The sequence below is a fragment of the Sander lucioperca genome, chromosome 19 (assembly GCF_008315115.2).
Source record: "Sander lucioperca isolate FBNREF2018 chromosome 19, SLUC_FBN_1.2, whole genome shotgun sequence".
Taxonomy (NCBI): domain Eukaryota; kingdom Metazoa; phylum Chordata; class Actinopteri; order Perciformes; family Percidae; genus Sander; species Sander lucioperca.
Window position 1 is genome coordinate 29,214,036 of NC_050191.1, and position 17,167 is coordinate 29,231,202.

Consider the following 17,167-nt stretch of genomic DNA (forward strand, 5'->3'; position numbering starts at 1 on the left):
TCGAAAAAAGGAGAAAAAACATTGAAAAAGTGACAAAAACTTTGAAATATACCCTCAAAAAGGCGACGAAAACTCAGAAAGATGCAACAATTTTTTTTTTTTTAAAAACTAAAAAAAAATCTGCATTGAAAATACGACAAAAACGTCCAAAAAAGCACCATCCCCCTGTAAATTACCCCTATTAAACCACCCTTAACCTAACCCTTTAAACACCCACCCGAATGGAAAAGCTTATAACAAATAACTGTATATAACTTCATATGAAAGGTAACATCTTCTAGTTTGCTTGTTTAGCATGTGGCTGAAACACAACTTAAACTACATCATTAAATTACATTACATTCATTTAGCAAATGCTCTTATCCAAAGCGACTTATCATATTTCAAATTGTAATAAGTCATATTTGAGTAACAGTAACCAGGGTATACTTTATGCCAGAACTATGCAAATCACAACAGACCTTCTCTATCTTGTCAACCACGCCTGTATAAAATGTCAGACCTCTAGGACTAACCTAAAAGGAGCTGTGGAGTTTTTATTCTGAAGTGTCACTGGATAGACACTAGAGACTATAGATTAAAAAAGTGTATAATAAAAGAGGTATGAGGGTATAACTAAGTATAAAAATATGTATTTAAAGAAGCTTGTCACCGGGCGGGGGGTGTTTTAAGAGGGTAGATTAGAGCTGTTAAGTGAAGACAATAAAATCAGTGCAAGTAGAGTTTAATAGAACAGAGTAGAGTTGAAATACTGGATGTGTTCAGCCTTATATAATGACTATTTTTTGACTGTAAGAAGTGGCCTCATTCCCACACACACACACACACACGCACACACACACGCACACACACACACACACACACACACACACACACACACACACACACACGCAGTCTGAACCAGACAGGCGGTATATTATCAGGAGAGAGGAGGACCAGCCCTGCCGAGACTTCCAATCTCAAATTGTGTGTGTGTGTGTGTGTGTGTGTGTGTGTGTGTGTGTGTGTGTGTGCGTGTGTGTGTGTGTGTGTGTGTGTGTGTGTGTGTGTGTGTGTGTCCCAGGCTCCGTGGGAAAGCTCCAGCAGAGACGGAGGAGGAGGAGGAGGAGAACACACCGGTCACAAGTCCAGTCTGCAGCCGACACACGAGCCACCTGCCTCGGACTATTTACCGCACACACACCGCTGAAGTCCTAGAAAGCTCCGGAGAAAAAGATTTCAAACTGAAAAGTTTTTAAGACGTATTCACCACTTTCTACGTTTGCTGACACTTTTTTTGGAAGTAATTTTTGACTTATTTTTAGGAGGGATCATTCATTTTTCACAATTTTGCGAGAAGGAAGGAAACTAACCTGAAACTTTTTCATCATCTCTTGGATTAAACGCACAGAAACATCTCTGTAAATCTCTGATAGCATTCCTGTTAATCCATATAACTCATCAGTGTTCCTCAACAGAGCCTTTATGGTGGTTTAAAATAGTTTAATTTCACTCCAGGACTTCCGTAAAATCCTTAAAACATGCCTGTAGGTAGGCTAGTCGCTGTCGATCAATATTGAGTGACAGACCACATTTCGATCCATTCACTCCTGTAGTGGCATTTATTTATTAATTCATTTATTCTCTAAAATATATCACAGGGGATCGAGAAAAGGTGTCTCTTTTTCTATTCAGACGGGAAGAAACTTTTTATTTTTTATATTTTTTTTACTTTAATAAAACCTCCACACCTCCCCGGGGGAGAGGCAGGCATTCTCCCCGCCGTCCATGCACCATGAAGCGGCCGTGCGAGGACAGCAGCTCGGCAGAAAGTGACGCGGAGGAGACCATCGATGTGGGCAGAGAAAGCATTTCTCCAGGGTGAGTGAGGGAGGGAAATGTGCCTATTTCTTGGACATATTATCTAACAAAAAGCTTCAGTATATCTAGGGGAGACCGGGGATAGTTGTTAGACGGATCAGTTGTAAGTCCAATTTCTCCAATTAGGAACAAGTTTGGAATCTCCCGATTTACTCTAAACATGCTCTGTTTACTCCTTGCATAATAACACGTGAGAGGAATAAGCCAGACACTGCACATTTTTAGAAAGAAAAAACTCATTTTTAGGTCAGAAAGTATTTTTTTTAACCTTTAATTTTTTTTATAGCAATGCCAGCTTTGTAGTTAAACTCAACAAACTTAAATCTTGTTTATTTTGTGTCTTCATGGATATCTTTCATGCAGGATGTTAGTGCTAATGTTTTAGCTGTTAGCTGTAAATTAGGCTAGTTCATGGCGACATAACTGGGTTAGTTGTAACAAGAGTCTGGTTTACAAAATGTTACAACCTACCCAAAGCAAAATAATTATGGATACCCGAACCGAGCGGGTTCAGACAGATATTTAGAAATTATATTCAGGTTCGGGTCGGGCTCGGTCACATCAGCGCGATAAGGCATTGAACATTTTAAATTAAACAGCTTATTAAGGTGAGCTTGTTGCCCCGTGTGCGCTGATGCGCTCATCTGTTGACATTTCTGAATGCCTTCCTACAGCTGCTTAATAAAAGATTTCCACACAAACAAACGTACATGCGTCATTAGTATGAGAAAAAAATTTGATTTAAACTGTGTCGGGCTCAGACATAAGTATCTTAATGCCTGTCAGACTCGGGCCGCGCTCAGACAGAAAAATGTGGCCCGATCCGCACTCTAGTGCCTAGGCATGGGCCGGTATATGATAACCTTCAGGAAAAATATCACGGTTTCACGGTATTACGGTATTGCAATTAAAATGATTTTTTTTTTTAAATGTCTGGGTAAAAAAACAACTTTTTTCAATTGAACACAATGGGGTTTTTTTTAAAGATTATTTTTTGGGCATTTCCGCCTTTAATGGCTACGACAGCTGAGACATGAAAGAGGAGAGAGAGGGGGGGAAGACATGCAGGAAAACCAGCACAGGTCAGACTCGAACCCTCAACCTTCTACGTGGAGGAATAAACCTCTACATATGTGCACCCACTCTACCAACTGAGCTAACCTGCCACAACACAATGTTTTTTATTTATACACACTGCACACTGGCAGGGAGAGGGATTACTAAACTGCACTTTTTTTTCATTATTTATTTATTTATTTGAAAGAAAAAAGGGGACAATACATATTAATGAACATTTTCACAAATGTAAATATGCCAGATTTAAATATGTTTAATTTATAAAATCTAGACATGGTTTAGCACCATCTCCACTATATGATTTTATACATTTTAGATCCAGTGAGGTTAGGGTAACTAGAGGGGCAGTGAGGGAAGACTGCATCATCCCCCGGAGAAAGACAGCTTTTGGTCAGGCTGTCTTCTCCGTAAGAGCAGCTCAGCAATGGAACACAGTGCCGGCAACCATTAGAGAGTCTTTGTCCTTCTTTTCATTCAAAAATAATGCAAAAAAATGGCTTGTAGAGAGCCAAACTTGTGGGCAATAATGCTTTCTGTTTGCATCTAAACGTTATATAAGTATTTTGCATGAATTGTATTTATTAACCACAATGTGTTTTTTTTACCTGTCATTATTTTTAAAGGCTGCCTGTTTTACATCTGGCTGGGGGACTACCGATGAAAATTAGCACTTTCCAGCTAACTCGGGCACATTTACGTTGTTTTAATGTTGATTAATGTTCACTGTCCCCTTCAAATAAAGAAATAAATCAAAATCAAAGACAAATTATAGCCTAAGGCTAATTTCCATCTGCAGATCCCCTGGCAGGTTGCTGTTACACACAAATTAATGAATACATACAAAGACACTATATGCAGACTATATACAAAAAAAACAGGGACAAAAACAGTGATCACATCATGTTAGAACAAACAATAAGACAAACAAAGAGTGGACAACAAGGGACATATAGAAAAAAGAAAAGCATTGACTATAGTGGACACACCACAAACTGTCCTGATATTATTTCAATCAGGAGAGACTGTTTGCAGATATGCAAAATGTTTTATTGAACAAGAGCATAATTTGAACATAGTATTGGAGATTGAACTCCATCGTTATATTAATACATTTGTATTAATACATTAGATATATTAATACATTTAATATAGGGGTAGGGAACCATGATGTAACCCCCCGATGGAATCCAGACCCCGGTGGCGGTGGAGAAGGCCGGAAGACCAGGTCGAGGGGGCGCTGGAGTGTCAGCCGTAGAACCACCAGGACGGGAGGTGGAAGGGGAGGAGGAGGGACGACGCCTTTCTGAAATGACAGCTGATAGCACAGGGAGAGAAAGGGCTTTTAAACGTGTTGAGACGCTGTGATTGGCCTATGAAATCTTTGGCCTTTCCTGATTGGATTGTCAGAAGGAGAGCGCCTCAAGCGCTGATTCGCTTTAGGAGAGACTGATTATTGTTAGGTCTTCCTGAAAGAATTCACGCTGAGCTACATATTGATCCATATTACACCACTCTATGTTGCACTGAGCCACCTTCCACTGACCCCTATAGCACAACCCATGTTATACTGACACTTATTAATACCCATATTGCACTAATAATTGTGTCCCTTTTCATAATACACTAACTCTGTTTTAAATCTGATATATAATAATTAACTAAACATGATCACATGTTTGTATGTCCCTCAACCACACGTTTAAATGACTCCTAAAGATAGAAAGACTTGTGCTTTCCCTCACTGACAGTGGAATCCAGAAACTCACTCCCTGATATGACAGGACGTTCTGTGAAAAGGCGGTCCGCCTAAATGCCAATTCACAATCACCTCTCGTAGTGGCTCTAGTCACTCGAGACCCAGCAACACTGCTAGACTTTTGATTTATAAAATCGCTCAATGGTGGAGGCGCCAGACCATGTATAACCTTGTAGATTTCTTTCTTTCAAGTTCTGTTCTTGACCACTCTTGAAAAACAGCTCATACCTTAGGAACAGTATGTGTTGAATTCAGGCGAAAAAGACACAGGCCCGAAGGCTGAGATATCTGATATGATGATATATGATGATGATGATGATGATGATGATGAGATTTGATAGGACTTATGGATACCAAAACTCAAGGATCAATCTGAGACGATGGTTTCGAGTTAAGCAAAGTTTACTGAGTCCAGCATAAATGTTGAGAAGGTGATTTTTGGGTCGGTATCTGACGCTGAGAGCCACTGCCCAAGCGTCCGTATTTTACGAGTTGGGAGTGAGAACGGGTTGGAACAGCCACAGAGTTGTTGTGTTTTTTTTAGATTTTCTGGCAGATTAGACCTCTGCTCAGGTTGGGGGGGCCGGAGCTCAGATGGGAATTGATTACGTCCCAAATCTTCTCTAGCAATAAGAATGATGAGGGGTCATTTGTCCTGCCCTAACAGGTGCAACAGAGCTACTATCAAGAGACCGTCCTGATCTCGGGAGCTCCAGTTTTCCACTCGCAGATCAGTCTGACATCTTGAGACAGAGAACATTTGGAGCCGTTCCAATCAGCGTTGGTTTTGAGGCGGGTTTAGGTGTGACACAACGAGAAGCGACTTCAGTCTAAACAACGTGGCGGCTTCCACGGATGAGATGAGCGTAGCTATCGCGCAAGTTTTATCCAAATTAGAAAGTATTCCTTCATTGAAAGAAGAGCAAAAAACGGCACTGGAGGCTTTTCTCAGAGGAAAAGATGTTTTTGCTCTTCTCCCGTCTATCACCAACATAGGTGGTGACAGACAGATGGTTTATCCAATCAGCTAACCAGTATTTTCGCCCCTTCCCAAAAGTTCTCCAGCGGAAAGTTCCCAGATGGATATGCCGAGCAAATGAGAAGCAATCCATCTGGAGTCAGGTTACCCAATCAGACAGATTAACTGAAAACATGTGTGGGTGATCAAAGTCTTTCAGTCCCAAAGTTATCTCCATGCTGTCAGTATTTTTGAAAATTGGCGGATTGCTGTCACTCATTTTAAAATGGACACTTTACGCGGTGGAACATATTGAATGTGTCAGAAAGGAGCAGTTTGCTAAACGAACGTGTCTGAAAGTGAATACAGGTCTAGTGTTCAGAAGACAGTTACAAGTGAGACTGCTGCTTTTACTTTGTAAAGTTTAACTCCAACCTGAGACAATATGTTCGATATTAATTATTAATTATTTTGTGAAGAAGTATTTTAATCCCTCAACCTGACTTCTTTGCATCGATACCGATTATTGACTCCCTGCATGTCCTACATTTCCCACAATCCCATTTCAACAACCTCCAAAGAAGATCTCTTATACCCCGTTTACACGTACGTGGTTATTTTGAAAAACGGAGAATTTTCCTTCGTTTGTGCCCTTCCTTTACACGCAAACGGAGAATTCACCTCTGAAAACGAGGTCTTTCTTAAAACTGCGGCCAGAGTGGATATTTTGGAAAACTTCGTTTGCACGTTTGCACGTAAACTGTGACAAACAGAGGTTTAGGCAAGAGAGGAGAAAGAGAAGAGAGAGGAAGTGATTCGTTGCTGTTGTTGCTATTTTCAGGATTCTGATTGGCTAACGTGGGCTTGAGCTTCTCGTTACGCTGCCACCTACAGGTGTGGCGTGCTCTTGACGGCATTGACGGCATATATACTCGGGTACATGTAAACTATCAATCAATCAATCAAACTTTATTTATATAGCACTTTACAGCAACCAGCAGGTATCCAAAGTGCTTAACATCAGAAACCAAGAATAAAAACACATATCATTCAATATAAAGAAAGAACATGTAAAATCAGAAATAGTTACAGAGAAACAGAAGAATGAAATCGTCGCACCACTGCTACGTATTAAAAGCCAGACTAAACAGATGCGTTTTAAGTTTGGACCTAAAAAGAGCTCCATCTGTAATAGTGCGGATATCAGGGGGTAACTTGTTCCAGAGTCTCGGGGCAGCAACTGCAAAAGCCAGATCACCCCACCGTTTATATCTAGACCTCGGCACTTCTAAAAGTCGCTGGTTTGAAGACCGCAATGACCGGTTGTGCTCCCGCAAAGTTAAAATTTCTGACAAATACTCCGGGGCCAGACCGTTTAAGGCCTTGAAAGCAAACAATAAAATCTTAAAATCGATTCTAAAACGCACAGGGAGCCAATGAAGGGTGTAGAGAACAGGAGTGATATGTGCACGTCTAGATGTGTTTGTTAAAAAGCGAGCAGCTGTATTTTGCACAAGTTGAAGACGTGCGATGGAGGTCTGATTCAGACCAACGTAAAGAGCATTACAATAATCCAACCTAGAACTAATAAAGGCATGAATTGCCTTTTCTAGATCGTGCCTGTTGAGGAAAGGCTTAACTTTAGGCCGGAGACGAAGCTGGAAAAACTGTCTTTTCTGAAAACTGACAGCTGTGCACGATGTTATTTTTGAAAACGGAGAGGTTGAAATGTCCGTTTATGAAAATAGCCGGCCACGTGTAAACGTAGCATTAAACACGTAGGTGGAAACCACCGCTTAAAGAAGTTTTCATGTTGTTAAAAGTAGAAATACCACAGTGTGAAAATACTCTGTTATACTATAAATACTCTGCTGGAAATTAAAGTTTACTCCACGTCTCTTCTGCACTGTAAAAAAAGGTTTTGAATTATTTTGTCAGCAATACATGTTATTTCATCTTGTGTCAACAAAAAAACATCTTTTGTCCAAGGGACTTCAAACATTGCGTTGTTCTGACTATTTTAATTGAAAGTTGCCAGTTGATAATAGTTGTTATACCCTCAACTATTATCGTTACATTGGCCGCACAATCCAGAAAGAGTTGTTACAACTCAAAATAATTCATGCTACTAGTTCGCTCCTTATTTTAAGTTGAAACAACTAAGCACTTTTTACAGTTTAAGGTCAAATGTGGTTATTTAGTGTATTGATTCACTTGTTGTTTTGGTTTTTCAGACACATGAAGACGTCCTTTATGGGATGCGGATCACCGACGACCACCACTCAAGTGATGGCGAGGAAAAAGCGCAGAGGGGTAAAGACATTATCGGCACAGGGTCCTATTTTAACGATAAAAATGCACGGTGTGAAGCGCCTGGCGCAGGTGCGTTTAGGGCGTGTCCAATTCCTCTTTTGTTAGTTTGACGGCTGAAAAAAGGGTCCGTGTGCCGGGTGCATGGTTCTAAAGGGTTGTACTTAGTGTCTTCATTAATCAGAGGTGTGTTCTGGGCGTAACATGCAATCAACCAATCAGAGATCATCTCCCATTCCCTTTAAAAGCCAGGCGCGTTTGGACCTTGGAGCATTGCTGTTATGATGGAGGATTTGCACCGTAATATTTTTATTTGTAATCTTCTGCATGTGTGTGTGCTGCTGTGCGTCCCTGTGTGTGTAACAAGCATAGTGTGTGCGCTGTGCACGAGCCTAGGAGCATTTTACTAATGCTCTGTTAAAATAACAATGAAATGCTGCGTTATTGACTTTAGACCAGGTTTTTGTTGGTCAATGGTGCCATCACTTCCCACTGCCTCAAGATAGAAATACGCCCAGAATGCACCTGAACACACCTCCCTGTAAGACCAGCACGCCCAGAATGCACCTGAACACACCTCCCTGTAAGACCAGCACGCCCAGAATGCACCTGAGCACACCTCCCTGTAAGACCAGCACGCCCAGAATGCACCTGAACACACCTCCCTGTAAGACCAGCACGCCCAGAATGCACCTGAACACACCTCCCTGTAAGACCAACGCGCCCAGAATGCACCTGAACACACCTCCCTGTAAGACCAATGCGCCCATGGGCCACAGATGGGTGCAGGTGCATTTGTTATTTAAACGTCGTGGGCGCTGGACAGGAAACTGACAACTGCGTCGGTCTTAAACTAGCAAAGACACTTGCGTCGGGCTTTGTGCTGCGGGCTTTGCCGGGTGCAGGATAGGACCCCTTGAGTGTTTGAATACGAGAGTTCAGAGACAGTTTGAGGTTTTGATTGTGTTTTTGTTCTTTTTTTTGTTGGTCAGATTATCGAGAAGAGACGCAGAGACAGAATCAACAACAGTCTGTCGGAGTTACGGAAGCTCGTTCCCACGGCGTTCGAGAAGCAGGTGAGTTTCTGTAGAACCACATGAGCTTCATTAGGATCCAAACAGAACCAATTCTCTCCTTTAAGGCTACATTTACATCGCTACGTTTTGGTTTTAAAGCGTTAAAGTGCTCATATTATGCTGGGAATGAGGGGGAAACACCAGAGCAGAGGGAATGAGAGGGGGAAACGACAGAGCAGGGGGAATGAGAGGGGGAAACGCCAGAGCAGGGGGAATGAGAGGGGGAAACACCAGAGCAGGGGGAATGAGAGGGGGAAACGCCGGAGCAGGGGGAATGAGAGGGGGAAACACCAGAGCAGGGGGAATGAGAGGGGGAAACGACAGAGCAGGGGGAAGGAGAGGGGGAAACACCAGAGCAGGGGGAATGAGAGGGGGAAACGCCGGAGCAGGGGGAATGAGAGGGGGAAACACCAGAGCAGGGGGAATGAGAGGGGGAAACGCCAGAGCAGGGGGAATGAGAGGGGTAAACACCAGAGCAGGGGGAATGAGAGGGGTAAACACCAGAACAGGGAGAATGAGAGTGGGAGGAATGAGAGGGGGAAACGCCAGAGCAGGGGGAATGAGAGGGGGAAACGCCAGAGCAGGGGGAATGAGAGGGGGAAACGCCAGAGCAGGGGGAATGAGAGGGGTAAACACCAGAGCAGGGGGAATGAGAGGGGTAAACACCAGAACAGGGAGAATGAGAGTGGGAGGAATGAGAGGGGGAAACGCCAGAGCAGGGGGAATGAGAGGGGGAAACACCAGAGCAGGAGGAATGAGAGGGGGAAACACCAGAGCAGGGGGAATGAGAGGGGGAAACGCCAGAGCAGGGGGAATGAGAGGGGGAAACACCAGAGCAGGGGGAATGAGAGGGGGAAACGCCAGAGCAGGGGGAATGAGAGGGGTAAACACCAGAGCAGGGGGAATGAGAGTGGGAGGAATGAGAGGGGGAAACGCCAGAGCAGGGGGAATGAGAGGGGGAAACGCCAGAGCAGGAGGAATGAGAGGGGGAAATGCCAGAGCAGGAGGAATGAGAGGGGGAAACACCAGAGCAGGGGGAATGAGAGGGGTAAACACCAGAACAGGGAGAATGAGAGTGGGAGGAATGAGAGGGGGAAACGCCAGAGCAGGGGGAATGAGAGGGGGAAACGCCAGAGCAGGAGGAATGAGAGGGGGAAACGCCAGAGCAGGGGGAATGAGAGGGGTAAACACCAGAGCAGGGGGAATGAGAGGGGTAAACACCAGAACAGGGAGAATGAGAGTGGGAGGAATGAGAGGGGGAAACGCCAGAGCAGGGGGAATGAGAGGGGGAAACACCAGAGCAGGAGGAATGAGAGGGGGAAACACCAGAGCAGGGGGAATGAGAGGGGGAAACGCCAGAGCAGGGGGAATGAGAGGGGGAAACACCAGAGCAGGGGGAATGAGAGGGGGAAACGCCAGAGCAGGGGGAATGAGAGGGGTAAACACCAGAGCAGGGGGAATGAGAGTGGGAGGAATGAGAGGGGGAAACGCCAGAGCAGGGGGAATGAGAGGGGGAAACGCCAGAGCAGGAGGAATGAGAGGGGGAAATGCCAGAGCAGGAGGAATGAGAGGGGGAAACACCAGAGCAGGGGGAATGAGAGGGGTAAACACCAGAACAGGGAGAATGAGAGTGGGAGGAATGAGAGGGGGAAACGCCAGAGCAGGGGGAATGAGAGGGGGAAACGCCAGAGCAGGAGGAATGAGAGGGGGAAATGCCAGAGCAGGAGGAATGAGAGGGGGAAACGCCAGAGCAGGGGGAATGAGAGGGGTAAACACCAGAACAGGGAGAATGAGAGTGGGAGGAATGAGAGGGGGAAACGCCAGAGCAGGGGGAATGAGAGGGGGAAACGCCAGAGCAGGAGGAATGAGAGGGGGAAACACCAGAGCAGGGGGAATGAGAGGGGGAAACGCCAGAGCAGGGGGAATGAGAGGGGGAAACACCAGAGCAGGGGGAATGAGAGGGGGAAACGCCAGAGCAGGAGGAATGAGAGGGGGAAATGCCAGAGCAGGAGGAATGAGAGGGGGAAACACCAGAGCAGGGGGAATGAGAGTGGGAGGAATGAGAGGGGGAAACACCAGAGCAGGGGGAATGAGAGTGGGGGGAATGAGAGGGTGAAACGTAGCAGAAGATATTCCTTTTTAAACCAAAATGCAGCAATATAAATGTAGCCTAAGTCAATATCTCTCAACCAAAGTGGTGCGAGCTAGGGCTGCACAATAAATAGTTTTGTCATCGTCTTCGAGATATCAACGGGTTGAATATAAACAAATAGCAAAAGGCAGGCAGTTTTTGTGTCAGTTGAAACAACATTTCAGTAGAAAACTGCACATTTAAATGTAACCGTCCTTCTTTTTTTAGTGCTGCCTTTTATATTCAATTCAACGTTCAACTTGCTCAATAAAACAATGTTGGTGTTTTAAATACAACAAGCAGTTTGTTGTATTTTAACAGAATACTGAGAGCAGCAGAACTGAGAACACTTTAATATCTAGTTTAATTATCACAAGCAGGGCATGACATTCACTTTTTTGCTCACCAGCCACTGTGGCGAGTGATTTTCCAAAAGCTACTCGCCACTCAGCATCTTCACTAGCTGCTATTTTGGTGGAAAATTACATTTTATTCGGTTTTATTTGAATAAAGTTGACTATGGTGTGCATAGGCGTCGATTTCGGTGGGGACGGTGGGGACGGTGAGGACGGTGGGTACGGTGTGGACGGTGGGTACGGTGGGGACGGTGGGGGCGGTTGGTACGGTGGGGACGGTGGGGACGGTGGGTACGGTGGGGACGGTGGGTACGGTGGGGACGGTGAGGACGGTGGGTACGGTGGGGACGGTGAGGACGGTGGGGACGGTGAGGACGGTGGGTACGGTGGGGACGGTGGGGACGGTGGGTACGGTGGGGACGGTGGGGACGGTGAGGACGGTGGGGACGGTGGGTACGGTGGGGACGGTGGGTACGGTGGGGACGGTGGGGACGGTGGGGACGGTGGGTACGGTGGGGACGGTGGGGACGGTGAGGACGGTGGGGACGGTGGGTACGTGTACCTACCAGATTTCATCATGAGTCATTTTGTACCCACCACTTTTTTGAAAACCTTGAGCTCAATTTAGTTTAAAAAAAGTCCATAACACATATAATTCTTGAGCGACAGATGCCAAAAAATCCACAACAATCTCTACTATCCCCACAGAGCACACACACACACACACACACACACACACACACACACACACAAAAACACACACACAGCCGCTCTGCTGCTGCGCTGGCTGCACGCTTCTCTGTTCACTACTACACTTCTGTCGGGACATTCTGCTTAACGTGAAAAAGCTTAACGTGGTTTAATGTACCTAAACAACGATCAATCATCACCAAATTTCTCATGGCCATATCTTGTCATGAACACGTACGTCTGTCAAAAGAACTAAACTGAAATCCAACGATTATAGAAGTTATCTCACATTAGCGTTGTCTTCTTCATTGGCGCCTATGGCGAGGAAAAAGCTTGTACATAAACAATGATCAATGATTACCAAATTTCTCTCTCATATTGCTCCTCATAACCACTGAAAACTGTCAAAGAATCGAACCAGAAATGTGGTGATGATTGATCGTTGTTTAGGTACATTGCGCTGAAAATGTGTAGAAGAAAGATTTTAAAATTTTAAAAATGAATGCGTCATTGCACGCAGCACATTTCAAACCAAAGTGACGCCCATGATGGTGTGCTACAATTAACAACCCTTTTAAATGTAGATGAGCACTGAAAACGCCCAAATCAAGACTACATGAAATATAACACTGCAGTCATCAGATATTCAGCTCTGATAATGTGTGTAAAGCTCCTTTTGAATGAAAACATGCAACCGAATAAGACACAGACATAAAAGGAGTAGCTTCTTATCAGTGGCGTAGTCTAGTTTTTTGTAATGAGTATACTGTAATATTTTCCCTCCCAGCATTACCGTGGATTTCCACAGGATGCAGAACGTCTGCGGACCGGCTCCACTGCGGAACGGCTGCGTGCGCCGCCGTCCGTCAATACCCACCAGGTCCGGATTTGTTGCGTAACGGCTGCGGCCAGCCGACCACGAGATTTCGCGAATTCACGTATGTTTGCGCGATATAACAGGATGTAGTTTCTATAAACAGAACCACAAAACCACCAACAGTTAGTTTCCATCCAGAGGAGTAGAGGGGAAACTACTCTGAACTGTGTTTTCAAGGTGTAGTGCAGGGAGATATGATCCACCGTGAGCACGCTGGATTTTACTTTGAAAATTAACCGGAATTTTATTTTGTTTCTGTGCTCGACTTCCTGTCCCGCACTATCTGCCGTGTGCTGAATTGCTGCGGAGCTCTCCGGCGTCCGGCAACAATAGAAGCTCTGCGTATCTGCTCCGGAGGGCTGGGACCGCCGGAGCTGGGGCGGAGTCGGGACGCAGACGTTCTGCAGTCAGTGGAAATACACACACTGACTTTAATGGAAACCTAATAACCCCGTCGACGTTCCGGAGCCGTTCCGGAGCCGTTCCGGAGACGTTCCGGAGACGTTCCGCAGACGTTCCGCATCCAGTGGAAATTGCCGGTTAGACTCGCCCGTCCCAGAGCGACGTGTCCCAGAGCGACAATCCCCGTAGGTTTTCTGTAACGTTACCGCGTAAAGCATCAGCCTCATCTGGCTCATTTTCTGTAGTTTCTGTAACGTTAACGTCTGCTGCGGAGTCATCGGAAGCAGCAGTATAGCTTCAGGGGCAGGCTTACTTACAAGAGACTGTGTTGTTGTTCCAAGGCGCCTCGCAACACAGACCGGGAGAATTTATGAACGTGAAGTGTGAAAGTTCTCTCACAAAACAATCAGCGTTACGTAACGGTATCCTGCGTCTTTGTAAGTGGGTTTACTGAAATCATTTACCTTTCCTAGTGGGTATACTCCATATACCTGCATATCACGTAGACTACACCAATGCTTCCAAAAGTCACCAAAAGTGACAAACTTCAAAAACAGTGACAAAGAAAAAGAAAAAAGTGCTCCCGTACCCCCTGCAGTCCTCCAAAGTACCCCTAGGGGGACACGTACCCCTGCAGTCCTCCAGAGTACCCCTAGCGGGACACGTACCCCTGCAGTCCTCCAGAGTACCCCTAGCGGGACACGTACCCCCTGCAGTCCTCCAGAGTACCCCTAGGGGGACACGTACCCCCTGCAGTCCTCCAGAGTACCCCTAGCGGGACACGTACCCCCTGCAGTCCTCCAGAGTACCCCTAGGGGGACACGTACCCCCTGCAGTCCTCCAGAGTACCCCTAGCGGGACACGTACCCCTGCAGTCCTCCAGAGTACCCCTAGGGGGACACGTACCCCCATTTGAGAAACACTGGGCTAGGTGGTGCAGGGGTGATTAGTTGGAAGTAGTTGAAGTGATTTGGAGCTCGCGTGTCACTTAGCAACCTTGGACTCGACCACGGTGGACTTGAAGAAATGCATATTTGATGCTTTCAAACGTCCAGGGTTCGGTTAAAACGGACCAAAAACTGCAGAGGTGTGAAAGCAGCCTCCGTCGGCTGTAACTCTCATGAGGAAGAGCTGCTGTTGGACAGGTTCAGGTGCTTGTTGCTTTAACTTAACATCAGCTTGTTTTCATCAGGGCTCAGCTAAGCTGGAGAAGGCCGAGATTCTGCAGATGACTGTGGACCATCTGAAGGTGCTGCAGGCCACTGGAGGGAAAGGTAACCACATAATGAACCTTGTTGTACTCTCTACGTCAGTGGATCTCAATAATGTTCCCCCTTTTTTTTAAGCCATGTACCCGCTAACCAGCGCAAAATTTTTTTGGTAGAAAACAAAAGTCTCTATAAAGAGGAAGAATACAGCGATGTCAGAGATAGATTTACTAAACTACAGCCTTGGACCTGGAGAACATTTAGATGCTGATGGAAAAAGGAGACAACAACTTGGAAAAAGACGCTAGAAAGAAGGAAGGAAGGCAAGAATAGGTCGAAAATAGTAACAAAAAGTAAAAAAAAAAAAAACACAGTAGAAAGAAGGAAGGCAACACTAGGGCGACAAAAGAGACAAAATATTCAAATAAGCGACAAACCAAAGCCCGTCTACGGAAAGCCGTTCCACTCCCTATTCAGCCCCATTGTACTTACTTTGGTTGCAGTTCCACCAGAGTTCCACTGGGGGTGATCACGGTCCAGTGCAAAATGAATGGGACCCTATGGAGCTAGACGGCTAAATTTGTCTCTTTCGCCTGATTGTCGATGAGAAATCTCAGATTTGATTGTAGTTTTTGCAAGTTCAACATGGATTATAGGTCGAAAGTTGAATGAACGAGTACTTATGCCCTTTCGATTTGTTACAGGTTGAGTCGTTGTTGCCCATAACACGCTAGCATTCTGCTAATGAATGCTGATTGGTCAGTGAAGGACTGATTACGATTGGAGATCCCGCTTGACGGCATCCGAAGCAGAACCAGAATGCCAGAGTGAATATTTCGGCGTGGTCTTTAAAACATTAGCAGACCTCTTTCTAGCCCGTGTATTAACAGGGAGAGTCTAACCTGTCAGCTGTGTAGTATTAACAGGGAGAGTCTAACCTGTCAGCTGTGTAGTATTAACAGGGAGAGTCTAACCTGTCAGCTGTGTAGTATTGACAGGGAGAGTCTAACCTGTCAGCTGTGTTGTCGATGCCTCGAGAGAAAAAAGGAAGTGACTCAAAGCTTGCCGTAAAGCAGAATCTCTGGCCGTATATGTGTATGACGTCATTGACATTTTAAAAGGCTTTTTAGAACAAAAAAGCCACTTTAAAAAAATCTAACACCCAGCAGTATGTATTTTCTTAGCCTCCCCTTTCAAATGCAACATTCAAATTACTAGACAAAAAATTATATCCTGAGAAAAGTGGATTTTGAGGGGTACTGTCGGTACACGATCCGTTCTGCCTGCACGATCCGTTCTGCACATACCGCAAAATGTTCGCGTATGCGCGGTTGTACGAGGATTTACGACACTGCACGATCTGTTCCACGCTTCCGGTCGACAGCCAAGCTAACGTTAGTTTAGCTAACAGCTAATTCGGCTAACTGCTAGCTGATTGTAGCGGTCTGCCGTTAGCCTCCACAGGCAAGCTAACGTTAGTTTAGCTAACAGCTAATTCGGCTAACTGCTAGCTGAGACAGCATGTAATAACTTTAAAAGACCCTCAAAATAAAACTTGAAAATAAACGTTGACATATATAACAAACACCTAACATATATAACAGCTGTTACATCAGTTCTACTTTACTTGTGCTCATTTAAAATACAATCACTCAATACTTGTCTTTATTGTTATTACTGTGAAGTCTTAATTTAGCTGTAGCTGCTTTTCCCATTACGTTTGAGTTAACGTTATTTTAGACTGAATCTAGCTGTCAGCTAGCGGTTAGCCGAATTAGCTGTTAGCTAAACTAACGTTAGCTTCCCGGTGGAGGCTAGCCATAGGCTAGCGTGGAACAGATCGTGCAGGTCGTATGGATACGTAAAACAGTATTATCTTGCGCATGTGCAGAACGGATCGTGCAGGCAGAACGGATCGTGTACCGACAGGTACAGCTCCATAGAGTCCCATTCATTCTGCACTGGCCTGTGAGCGCCCCCTATATGGAACTCTGGTGGAACTGCAACCAGTTCAGAAGCCGGAAGTAACGAGAGAGTGGAACTTCTTCCCTTATTAGAAATTCTTTGGACAAACTTCCAAAAAAGTGACAACAACTTTGAAAAAAGAGACAGTAGAAGTAACTACAGCCTTGGAACTGAAAAACATTTTGCAAAAAATGTCATGTACCCCCTGCAGTCCTCCAAAGTACCCCTAGGGGGACACGTATCCCCTGCAGTCCTCCAGAGTACCCCTAGGGGGACACGTATCCCCTGCAGTCCTCCAGAGTACCCCTAGGGGGACACGTACCCCCTGTAGTCCTCCAGAGTACCCCTAGAGGGACACGTACCCCCTGCAGTCCTCCAGAGTACCCCTAGAGGGACACGTACCCCCTGCAATCCTCCAGAGTACCCCTAGAGGGACACGTACCCCCTGCAGTCCTCCAAAGTACCCCTAAGGGGACACGTACCCCCTGCAGTCCTCCAAAG

At 45.4% G+C, this 17,167-nt stretch overlaps 1 protein-coding gene across 2 annotated transcripts in view; it reads left to right on the forward strand.

Annotated features, from left to right (window-relative positions):
* Positions 1–1,407: 1,407 nt before the first annotated feature.
* Positions 1,408–17,167, forward strand: part of hey2 (hes-related family bHLH transcription factor with YRPW motif 2) — a 19,840-nt gene continuing 4,080 nt past the window's right edge. The window contains exons 1-5 of one of the 2 annotated variants that reach the window (XM_035995083.1): positions 1,408–1,458; positions 1,616–1,860; positions 7,886–7,964; positions 8,954–9,037; positions 14,686–14,767. In XM_035995083.1, the coding sequence (XP_035850976.1) occupies positions 1,775–1,860; positions 7,886–7,964; positions 8,954–9,037; positions 14,686–14,767 (331 nt within the window). In that variant the 5' untranslated portion in view covers positions 1,408–1,458; positions 1,616–1,774. Of the gene's footprint in view, positions 1,459–1,615; positions 1,861–7,885; positions 7,965–8,953; positions 9,038–14,685; positions 14,768–17,167 lie in introns of those variants that run through there. The other variant, XM_031293065.2, reaches the window with a different exon arrangement.